At 39.2% G+C, this 12680-nt stretch overlaps 1 protein-coding gene across 2 annotated transcripts in view; it reads right to left on the bottom strand.

Annotated features, from left to right (window-relative positions):
• Positions 1–680: 680 nt before the first annotated feature.
• The window catches only part of mtpn (myotrophin), a 29384-nt gene continuing 17384 nt past the window's right edge, over positions 681–12680 (bottom strand). Inside the window, exons 4-5 of one of the 2 annotated variants that reach the window (XR_014870158.1) lie at positions 1375–12636; positions 681–1324 (exon numbers count right to left, since the gene is read on the bottom strand). Coding sequence is in view for 1 of the 2 variants with exons in the window: in XM_085137721.1 (XP_084993847.1) it covers positions 12550–12636 (87 nt within the window). In the remaining variant the exon portion in view is untranslated. Of the gene's footprint in view, positions 12637–12680 lie in introns of both variants that reach the window. The other variant, XM_085137721.1, reaches the window with a different exon arrangement.

Genomic DNA, 12680 nt, shown 5'->3' with positions numbered 1-12680 from the left:
ATCTATGAGGAAGTTTTCCCAGAGAGAAGTAAAGCAAGTGTGTAAGTTCATCTCTGAATGTCTGTAAAGCGTTCCCACGTTAAGCTTAACAACCATACCTGGAGCGACTGCCTCTCTCTCTCTCTCTCCTGCTGCTTCAATCGTGAAACAGCTTAATGATCAGCTGATCGGCTTTTCTGTCGCGAGTCCGTCTCTCTTCTTAGTTTTTGGCCCACTTCTCACCAGAAAGAGGAAACCAGCGGCTGAACAACAGCAGCACGTTTAAGCTTGATAAGCTGTTGTTAGAATTTATTTAATATTACTTTCTACACCAGGATCTTTTTCTACGTAGCTGACGGCTGGTAATTGTGCAGGGGCGGATCTAGCAAAGTTTAGCCAGGGGGGCCGATAGGGCATGAACAGGGAAAAGGGGGCACAAAGACATACTTTTCTTTCTTATTCTCATTTAAAATGTCAAGTTTTTAATAAATAATTATCTGACTCTTACACCCAAAGTTTTAATCTTGTGTAAAATATATAGAAGTCCATTACTGTATATAGTAACTGTTAAGTCTAATATACCCTAGTAAGCTATAGTACTTTTTCCTTTGGGAAGATACCATCTGTGCAGTCTGCAATTCTGTTAAAGAAAGATGTTGAATCTATTTAATTATTCTTGAAAAATAATTTATTTTTGTGCATTTTCCCCCTGCATCAAATTAAATTTGATTACATCGATTAAGCATCATGAGGTGGAGGGTGGTTCCCTATTTTTTATTTTTTTTTGCTGGGAGTTTGCAACCCTATTAGTTAGGTTGCTTAAAATTTCTTCTAAGTACTCTTTAAAATACCAGAATAGGGAGGATGGAGCAGGTTTAACTTTATTAGATTGATCAGTGTTGCTGAACTATGACATATTTTGGACGCAGTGTATTTTTTACATACAGGTATAACAGAGTAGCTTTAGTGTTGTTATTTATTTAAACTTGAGTATAAACTTATACAAAATGCAGCAAGATATTAAAAAAACGTTTTGTTGATTAAAAAACACACTATATCGGATTCATATCGGTATCGGCAGCTATCCAAATTTATGATATCGGTATCGGTATCGGACATAAAAAAGTGGTAAAAGTAGTTTTAACAGTCCAACACTGGTCTCTCAATCTCCCGTTGGAGAGCTGTTAGCTTCTCCATGATGTTCTCAAACTTGCGTTCTGTGATGTTGTCATTCGTGTGCTCAAAGAGCCAATTCTGAGAACTCACGACCACAGTGAGCCCCTCCAAGATGTAATCCAGTTTGCACTCAGAGATCTTATTCTGAGTATTCACGGCAGCCGTAAGCCTCTCCAAGATCTTATCCGTGCTGCACTCAATGAGCCCATTTTGAGAAACTCACGCCTCTTCCCATCGTTTCAATCCCAGCGGGCAGCCTTGTGGGGGTTTGAACAGCCGGTTCCGCTTTCTTAATTCTTTAATAAGTCAGGGCCAAGCCAGCTCCGATCAGCAAGAACCCTGTTACCATGGTTCCGAATAGGTAGATATCTTCAGGACTCAGGCTCACCCAAGCCCAAACTTCTCGTTGAGAAAGGGGTGTCAATTGCATTTAGGAACCAGTTGATCAAATCCATAATTCGAGACTAGACAAGGACATAAGAGGCTAAGCAGGGAAGCTAAGGGAGAGGATGAGAGGAGAAAAGTGCGACCGCCTTCATCAGACAGGCAGAGGAAGTTCCAAAAAAATCTAAATCTTCAATCTACTGTACAACAAGCAGGAATCATACATGTACAGTAAATATTATCAGTCATTAACCGAAGCAAGCAAAGTCGGCAAGGGGCTTTCATAAACAGGCTGAACCCATATGGCAGAAAGTCAAACAGAAACAGAGATGTCAAGATAAAACAGGAAGTGACTAAACAGAAACATCATGAGAGTAACATATGTAAGGAAACAATTGCCTTAAATTAATGGGTTAGCCTACCTTGTCAGACCTTGCAATCAGAAATAATGTTTATTTAAGACATTCCCTGATGTTTGATTATGTAGTTAAGATACACAACCTATAAATTTGCTTATATTTTACTTATGTGCGGATGAATTACTCCACATTGTTATTGTGTGACATTTTAACACATGGACTGCAGCCAGAAATGTTTCTTGGCACTACCCAACCGAGTCTGACGCTATCAAATTAGACTTGATGGGACTTGAACTGATCCTGAACCTGCCAGCTCCTTGATCCAAAACCCATGCAATGACAAATTGTGCTGATTTGACCTGATGTAGGAAGTGCATGTAACATTTCATTGCAAGCAAGTGGAAGTGAAAGTGTGCTCTGCATCCTGCATGCCCTACTACATGGTATTCCCAGCAACAATAACATGACTGAAGCTGATGATGTCCTTCTCTTCGTGCAGGATCTGTAAAAGGTCAACTGGTCGTGACCTGGTTAAAATGACATTGTGCGGAGTTCATGTATGAAAATGGCATTAGGGCAGTTTGAGCAGAATTGAAGGTGAGTCAGTATGATTGATTGTAAGTGGTGAAGGGGAGAGTGGGGATAGAGGCGGGGATCAATTTGCATATTCATGATTCACACATACTAATGAAGTGTAAAGTTACATTTAAGCCATTTTAAAGCCTGAAGGGAAATGTAGAAAACTCCAATGTAATCTGATGAAGAGATGAGTTTGAGATGAGTTTTAAAGCTTTTAATGAATACTAGGCAAGGGACATGCACACTAAACCACCTCATTTATTGAAATATGAACCCTGCAAAAGATTTTCCTGTACTTATTATATTTGTTACAGGATCTTAATGCTTCAGAGGTTTATTGCATCAATGTTTACCTGGATCTGTGGAGAGAGTCAGCTGGATTTGCAAACAGAGGTAAACGAAATACAGAAGAGTATCAGTTATCATGCATTAATGTTTATTTTACTGTTTAAAGTGATCTGTTTTATACTCTTGTGTCCTAGGTTCTTGACTCTTTATCTCTACCTTGTACAAGCTGTCTGACTAAAACAATATCACTCCTTTTTACATTCACTGGCCACTTTATTGCAGATTCATTTGGCTGGATATGTAGTGAAACTGTAAATATATTGTTCCACTACATCTCAAAAGTGTTCACTGGATTTAGATATGGTGACTGTGTAGGTCATTTGATTACAGTGAATTCATTATGTTCAAGAAACCAGTCTGAGATCATTTGAGCTTTGTGACAAGGTGCAACATTCTGTTGGAAGCAGCCATCAGAAGATGGGTACACTGTGGTCACAAAGGGATGGACGTGGTCAGCAACAATACTCATGTAGGTATTTAAGAGCTACTCAGTTGGCTCAAATTGGCCAAAAACGTAAATGTCCCACACACTTACACCAGCATCAACAGTTCAGTTGACAAAACATAATAATGACTCTCCTATTATTTCCAATTAAAACTTTCCTACAAGCATTGTGGTTACATTGATTTTTACTGCAAATGGCTGTTCAGCTAAAAAAAATATGCAACAAGGCATCTTGTGGGGTTTGGATCCAGCTCATTGCTCACAGGAGTACAAACAAAGAAGGGCTGATAATTAAACAGTCTGTAACAAAATTATGGTTATACAAATGTATATCAGAGCACTACTGATTGCTTTAAACGTCTATTGCGGTTTTCTGTGGAGAAGCCCACGCCACTTTTTCATTTGACAGCTGACAAATGAAAATTCAAAATGCAGAAGTTGACTTCAGATAAATTTTAATTAAGACAAAATTCTCCTCCACGCATCAGTTCCTCTACTCCTCAGTTTCACTTCATACAGATGCAAGAACAAAATGCACACAGTAAATTTGCATGACACTATCCATAGCTCCTTTAAGTTCCTCTAAATATAAAAATAGCTGGCACTTATAGTTTCGTAGGTTTACTGCCAGCTTGTGGCCACTTAAAGTTCAGAGAATATGCAGCCCTTCAGTAGGCTCTAAAGGCCTGCAGAACATTCCTGCAGAGGTTTTGCTTTGTTTGCTTTTAATGCTACACATTGTCATAATTGACAGGGTTCTTGTTGGGTGATTTATCCTAAACAACATATGGGGGATTAGTTTTCTATTACTTGGTGAGCTTAAGATGGTTTTTCCTGTTGCTGTGGGTTTTCCATCAGGTGCTCCAGTTTCCTCCAACAGTCCCAAGACTGGCATGTTAGTTAATTGGTGGTTCTAAATTGGTCGTAGGTGTGGATGTGAGTGTGAATTATTGTCTCAGTTTGTTAGGCCTGTGGTGACCTGGTGACCCGTATCCTTGCCTCTGAGCTCCACTGCCCTAGTTGGAGAAGATGTTATTAAAAAGAAAAAGTGTAAATGAGAAGAATAAATGGTGAGAAAAACATATGAATGTGTCTGTATTGCATTAAATATTTTAAATAGAATCTCCTCTAAACGTTTTACTCACACACCTTCTAGGAACAAGTCTTTCGCCTCAGCAGTCATTTAGGCAGTGCCGTTTTGGGGGAGGTTTTAGTTTTTGTAGACCCTATCTAAATGAATTAGGGGGAGAGCCTCAACTTCAATTTCAGTGGTCACTGGGACATAACAATTAAATGTCTAGAACAAATGACAGCTTTTGGGGCCTAAAAATGAAGCCAATGCATTAGTGCCAAAAAAAAAATGCACTTAATCTAATGGCCACTTGAATCAGGTTCAAAACATAAATCAGTCCCCATAGACTCCAAAATGACCAACTTTAGAGCATTTTGAGTGGACGGCTTGTACAGCTTGGTGCAAAAATGGTTTTAGCAGCTATATAAAAGTTCCCTCTTTAACAACACGGTGTCTTTCTTCTAAAAACACATCCATTTGAATATTAGTGAGGGCGTGGAAATTAAGGGGTATGACTGCTTTGACTGTCAACTGTCAAGACAAGGGGAGACGTAGCCCTAAGACTCATCTGCTAATTTGCGTCACTGACCTTTCTGCCTTGTTTCTACTAGAGCTTTCTGAACACATGTCTCTAACTTGTGCTTCAGTTTTGGTGAGTGAGATCATCTGAAATAATTGGAATAATCTGCTACATTTTATTTGTGTGCCATAAAGATTCAGCAGCAGTGAAATTTGTGAATACAGTTTGCTAACCAACTTTGCTAACCCTATTAGCTCTGATTAGCATTCCACCTTCTCATCCAAATGTGGTCATTTCTGGCTTTGAAAACTAACACAGCAGCAGGCAGAATGCAGCATTAAGACTTTAAAACCAACTAGTAAACATGGGGCTATATTCATCAGCTTAGGATCTAGATCTGCTAGTCAAATGTTTTTAAAAAAGTGATTTACTTTGCCCAAAATTAAGTTGAAAGAATATCCCTGCAGGTCTTCCTTCTACTGCACATACAGTATTTCCAGAAAAATGTACACCTTGGAAATATTAGAAAGATACACCTGCTAACAAATGGCTGAAAATCTGTGTATGCATCACATTTGTTTATACTTTGTCACCTTTCCAACTGAACTGATTGTATTAACTATGATGAACTTGTTCCCAAGCAAAGTTTTACCTTTTTTTTTTTTAATAGCTAAATATATACAAACTAATCGTGGCTCAAGGGTTGGGAGTTCACCTTGTAATCGGAAGGTTGCCGGTTCGAGCCCCGGCTTGGTCAGTCTCGGTCGTTGTGTCCTTGGGCAAGACACTTCACCTGTTGCCTACTGGTGGTGGTCAGAGGGCCCGGTGGCGCCAGTGTCCGGCAGCCTCGCCTCTGTCAGTGCGCCCCAGGGTGGCTGTGGCTACAATGTAGCTTGCCATCACCAGTGTGTGAATGTGTGTGTGAATGGGTGAATGACTGGTTGTGTAAAGCGCTTTGGGGTCCTTAGGGACTAGAAAAGCGCTATACAAATACAGGCCATTTACCATTTACCATAATATTAAAATCAATCTTTGGTGTATTTCCTGTTTTGTGCTTTTCTTTGTTAGTTTTTTTTTTACTCGAGAATCCACCGTTACTAATAAACTTAGCTAAGAAATTACTTTTAATTCAAGGCAAACAAGTAAGTGACTTCAATCAGGAGTTTGTTTAAACAAAACAACAAATTGCTGACAAGAACAAATTGGAGCTACAGGGAATAGACAGTGAACCGTGAATTGAAATACTGCCTTTTTATCTTTAGGCTGCTGGAGACGACATGCTTTACAATATAATTTAGTTTGCAACCAGGGGGTAAAGCCGCTTCTCAGTGCAAAAACCTTATGAAGCCTAAATGTCCATTAAAAACTGCACCTAAAGCTAGACTAGTCTTCTCGAAAACAACATCATTGGATCACCCCAATTCAGTTGCTTAATCAAAATACACATTTGGTGAGTGAGCATCAGGTTATTGCATCCTTTTGATTTGATAGCTGATTTCATGGTTGGCTTGCCTTCAGGCCATGTGACTGCTGAAAAAGTACAAAGAACTTATAGATTTGCTGAAAATCAGTTAAAAGCTAAGATAATGCATGAGGCATGGAGTCAATAATACATTATAAAAAAAAGAGAGAGAGAGGTACCCAAAAGGCAATCAAGAGTCTGTATTAATTATGCTAATGATTTGGATTTGCCACTTCATTAACCACCATTTTGAGCTGGTTGATCACAAGGGTAGCTCTGCATAAATTCTCTGTGTGTGGAAAAAAACAAACAGATGACAGTCAGAGAGATTGCGTGTGTCTTTGTGTGTACTTGTTCACGCGCATACGTGGGCACACATGCTAATTATCGTAATTACAGTAAAGACGCTCGGATTTCAATTAGGTTCTATTCCTGAATGTATGTGACTGATACAGTATAAATTTCCCCTGACTGGCAATCCGTCATTATCACAAATGTTTTTAATTATTTCTTACGTGTTGCTTTCTATTTAAATGCAAACACTGGTTGCATAATTATTCATGGAAAAAAAATCCCACTATTGGTTACGTTAAAAAAACCTAGGTCAAGAAGTGAGTTTGTGATTTTTCTGACTTTTGGAAAACTTGTGTGAATTTTAAGTTACATTTGTGGAATAAAGAAATACAAAAAATGAAATGAAGGTGACAGATTAACACATAACAGGAGCACTGTGCCACATACAGAGTGACAAGGCCAAACTAATAACCCTAAACAGGATTAGTGTTGTTTTGAAAGCCCGTGGATTGTCCAGGGATCTTGTACAGCCTGTAGCGAACAATTCAAAAATCAAATGAAAACGTATTGCCGTTTATTCATTTGACATTTATTGCGAGCCTGAATCGCATGCTTTCTTTTGCAGCCATCACAACAAACACAAAGGGAAAGATTGGCTCTTTTAAATTACAAGAATGTAACTGTCAGCCCAGAGCCAAGAGCGGACCTCAGTTTCTCCTGGTCGTTCACTTTGAAAGTGATTTAAATGAGCAGAAATAAGATGGTACGGGTTGGAAGGTGGACGCATGGAGATGAGGCTGTCAAAATGTGGCCAAGTCATTTTATCTTGACGTTTGCCCACACGGCAATAATTGATTTGTCTTTGTTCGCAGGCGTGAGCATGCAAACATGGAAAGTGGCCTACAGAGGCATGCGCCTTTCCTGTTATATAAAGCAATGCAGCTTTCAGCGACATCTCTCAGTCTCCACCTTCCCTCCAGATGTGCTCATTTGACCGGACCCGATCTCTTGTAACTCTTCAGTTCAGGATACAACTCAGTTACATTCTTATTTGCTCTGTCCCCGAGGTTTTTCCTGCAGGTCCATCATTACTAACCTTTGTCGTGTAAACAAGCAGTGTTTAACCTTGCATAACTTTTCAATTCTGCTTGAGCTCAAGTGTTTCACGTTAATATAGACGGAAATGTGTAGGAAATAACTCACAAGACATCTAGAAATGTCCATTTTTTATGAGTGATGGTCGTCTTCAAAATTTATGTCCGTTTAAAGTTTATTCTACAAGTAATCTTTAAAAAAATCCATCAAGTGCTGTGAAAAGTAGTTACTATATTTTTAAATGTGAGTGAGAGATTGTCATACAGAGCCGATGATGTTTAATTTGAATATACCCCGGGGAGTTTTTGATACCAGTAGCATAATGGAGCTGTTTTTATATGAGGATCCTGCTGGCTGAATGACTGAATGTAAACAGTTTGAATTTCATTTACATGTAAACTTAGACAATACCTTAGATGGAATTTATCCCACGACGTGCACTTTGGTTGCTGTTAATAATGAGGAGTTAGGAAAGTAGCTTATAGATAGGCAGATGAACACCAGTGCCACGTCACACTAAAGCTGAACTTAATTTATATGTAGGAACAACAGCTTAGTACCTTTTTGGAGTAGTTTTATGTCAAGTTGGGGTAAGGATTGTGATCCAAAAACCTTTGTTTTACAGACAGTGGTAGATGCTGAATAATGTAGCAGTACTCAATCATAATTAAGGGTAATTTCACTGACATTTGTGTACAATGGTTTGGCCTTTGGTATGATGAAACATTAATTTAATTTGTGATATGGCTGTCACACTAAATGATGAAACTGACCATGACAATAGTTGGTATGATTGTTATAATTTGATGGTGGATGACCGGATGAGTGCATTTTCTGTATCAGAACTGACTGTCCTGTTATTATAAAGAGTTTATTTGAATCCAGACATTCAGACAAATCTAGTGGGAGTCAAAATCCGTCCATGATTCATAATGGAATTGCTCGAGGCAATAGATTGGTATGGCAACAAAGATTAGAGTGTGCAGTTTCTTATATTTGTGACAGAGTTGCTTAAGTTCACAAATACTGATTAGATTGCCCAAGGCTACAAGAAAAACCAACGGGAAAATTTGTCAAACAGCATGATATTGCTTGTACTAGAAAATTACCGCAGTTATTCATATAATCCCATTATACTAAATAACAGTGGAATGACAGTTTATGTAAAATAAATAGACTGGAAAAAGGAAAATTAAAGTATGGCAAGACTCCTTTTCTCACCTAATAACCCTATATGAAGCTTGCCATCCATCAATCCATCTCCTGCCAGGGCCAGGCTGCAGGGGCAGCAATCTAAGCAGAAAAACCCAGACCTTCCTCTCCCCAGCCACCTCCTCCAGGGGAACAACACGGTATTCTCAGGCCAGCAAAAATATATATTCTCTTCAGCATGCGTCTGCCCTGGGGCCTCCTCCCAATAAGACATACTAGGAACACTGCCCAGGAGGCATTCTAAACTGGAACCACCTCAGCTGTCTCCCTTCCATATGGAGGAGTATTGGCTCTAGTGAGTCCCTCACCAACTTGTGTAGATCAACAGGTAAATCAATAGCTTTGCTTTTATGCTCACTTTTCACCACAACAACCATGGCCTCAAACTTGGAGGTGCTAATTCTCATTCCTGCCCTTTGACACTAGTCTACGAACCACTCCAGTGCAAGCTGGAGGCCACCACCTGATGAAGCCAACAGAACCACATCAGCAAAAAAAAAAAAAGTAGAAACAAGATCTTGAGAACACCAAAGTGAAAACTGTTGACCAACCCATAAAAATTATGTACAAGACTGCTGATAAAGGACAGCCCTGGTGAAGTTCAACACCCACCAGGAAGTCTGACCTATTGCTGGCAATGCATACTAACCTTTCAATGTGGGGTACAGGGATCAAAAGGCTCATAGCAACAGGCCAGAAACCCCATACTGCTATGACATATCCCACGGATACCTTGAGGGATGCTGTTGAATGCCTTCTCTAAGTTCAACTAATAGGCAGATGCCCCTACTGTAGACCTTTCCAGGCAGGCTGAGTAGTGTGATCGCCCTATAATCAGTATACACCCTCCAAACTTCCTTTTTAATGATGGGAACCACCACTCCAGAAGCACCGTCCCCAGATCAGAATCAGAATACTTTATTAATCCCTGAGGAAATGATCTAATTATTGTTTAATTATGTTATGCATTTATCTCCATGTAGTGTTGCAGACGTGTGTCAACCGAGACACTTGGACAACATCCTAGGCCTAGACTTTGTTTCCTCTATAAAAGGAGTGTCAGCAGATCCCTGGGAGTATTTCTTTCACCACCTGTCTATATCCTCATTCGAAGCCAACAACACCACACATGCATTATGCACCATGTGAGTAGAACACTGCCAAAAGTTTTGAGTTGGCGACCTCTGTGCACTATACACTTCAGCATTCACTGACCCCACTGTTATTTTACATGGCCAACCACTTCTTGGCTGACTTGCTGTCATTCCCAGTCACTTCCAGTTTGTCAAAATACCACTAACAGTCTACTGCAGAATACTTAGTAGTGAGAAAATTTCATGACTGGACTTGTTGCAGCTGTAGCATACTATCATGGTACCACACTGGCATTAAGGCTATGAGAGCGATCCACTCTTTCACAAAGGTGCTTGATTTTATACACCTGTGGCCATGGAAGTGATTGGAACACCTGAATTCAATGATTTGGGTGAGTGAATAAATGATTTCACAATATAGTGTAGCTGCCTAAGACGATGAGAAATCTAACATTAGCTATTAAGGAGAGGCACGCTAGTTCTTTCTTTCAAAGTTTTAGCTCATTTTCCAATTATCCCACTTTGTTTACAGATCTTCATTCATTCAATTAACCAATTATCAGAAGTTAGAGAAATGAGTGCAACTAGAGTCCATCCTGTCTACTGTGCTTGTACTCTATTACAGCCATTACTTGTGTAGCGCTGACTCTACTGCCACAAGGATTTTAACACATGCAGCAGGTAATATTTAAGGTAAGGTAGTTTTACCTGGACAATCAATGACTGTTTGATTACTTGGCATTATACTGTGAAAGCTCTTTGTGCTGATAGAACAAATCAGTAAATTACGTTAAGTTTCTGCAAGTCCCAAGAATGCATTTAATGTAATACTAACTTTCAAATCCTAAAAACACCAATATAGAACCGTATCACTTTGATGTTTGCTGAGGTGTTCGTATCAACAAGTCTGAAGAGCATCCCTCTTGGTAAAACATTCTGCTGAAGTCAACACCTCAACAAGATTTTGTTACAAGCAGCACTGTGGTGTCAGCAAATCCCATCTTGAGTGAATTCAGCATAAAAATCACAGCAATGCCCTCATCCAATCCAACTTAAAGGTCACCACAGTGCACAACAGAAATATGACAAATTTAAGGGAATGCGTTTTGCCACAGAAAATGTGCTTCTGCTTTAGACAATAAAGAAAGCATTCTCACAGCTGACCCATCATTAATCTTAAACATCTTTTTGACAGTTCTTTGCCCTTTCCCTCTCCAGTTTACAAGGAAAATGGATACTGATGACAGATGTGTTTTTTTTATATTTTTATTTGTTTTTACAGACTTTTGTCACAACAAAGTCAGCAAGAGCATTCTTTTTTTTGTCTATTGCATTGTTGTAATTTGTTTGAAAGCAACCAAGAGGACAGTGACCATTTCATAGCATAAAAGCAGAGGCAGTTTTGACATGCAGCAAAACAGGCAGGGCTTTGAACCGAAAAAACGAACAAGGCAAGGGAATAATAAAAAAAAACAAAAAAAACCCTACCAACAACTTTCAAATCTGACCCCCGTTAACCCATCACTTACAACCCCTAGAGCCCATTAGTTACAAAATACTAAGAGAAGCTGCAAGAAAAAAATAAGGAAAAAGGAATTTTTGCTCTGAACTCTCACCCAGGGGCGGCAAAATGAAGAAAGTTCTAAAATATCTAATCCTATTATGTGCTGTTAACCTTGCTTCAAAAGGGATTGAGTAACACGTTTGAAAATTGCAACATTCAAGTCATTCTAGTTAGCCAGCATGGTGATTGGTCAAAGAATAGAGAATACCTTAATGATGTAAAATTTGTGGAAAAAACACCATTTGATATGTAAGTGATACATCACCAAGTAGAAAAGAAAAATCTGACCTCTGCACCTCCCTCACCAACATCTCTAAAATATTAAGCTTAGATTTGAGGGACAATTTGATCTATCTATAAAAAAAATTAAAGTACAGGAAGAGGCCACACATAATGAAATGTTAACATAATTAAACTTAATCTTTTTAGTCTTATCAAGTATAGTACAGTGCAAGTAATGTTCATGAGAAATCCTGGCCATAAAATACTTAAACTGTGAAGTTGTAAAAATATTAACACACTACTGATCCATTACAATTTAATTTCAGTATGTTTTTACAACACAACTGCAAAAAAGATGTGCATTTACTCGTATATGAAAGCTTTGTGTTTGTGTTATCAAGTCTGTTACTAATCTGAGCAGTGTTAAGATCCAGGTTCAAGAGCACTCCCCAAGTGTTTGGTCCCTAAGGGAGACATAACTGACAAGTCCTTCTGTTAAATGGCTAAAAACAGAGGACTAAGGGGAAAAAAATCCTATCCCAAAAACCTGGGGAAAAGAGAAATTACAATGTAAGGAAGACCACCAGACAGACAAAATGAACCTCCAACAAACAGACAAAAGCATTGTTGAGACAGAGGTTGATCAGGGTCAAAGGGGCAAGTCCATCTTCTCTCAGGAGATCACTGCATCCATTCGAGTGCCCGTTCATACAGCTGCCCAGCCACCTCCCACACTGTGGTGTCTTACTTGAGCAGAGCTTTTATGGGCTCAGTAGCAGCAGCTTCAAGGGCAGTCATGCCGTCTGGTGATTTTTGGTCTTTGTCAGCTCCCTGTGGAGGAGAGGGGACATAATGTTTACTTGGTGCCTCAAACT

Source organism: Neolamprologus multifasciatus, chromosome 17, assembly GCF_963576455.1.
Source record: "Neolamprologus multifasciatus chromosome 17, fNeoMul1.2, whole genome shotgun sequence".
Taxonomy (NCBI): Eukaryota; Metazoa; Chordata; class Actinopteri; order Cichliformes; family Cichlidae; genus Neolamprologus; species Neolamprologus multifasciatus.
The sequence above is the reverse complement of the archived record's forward strand: the minus strand, read 5'-3'. Positions and strand labels throughout refer to the sequence as shown.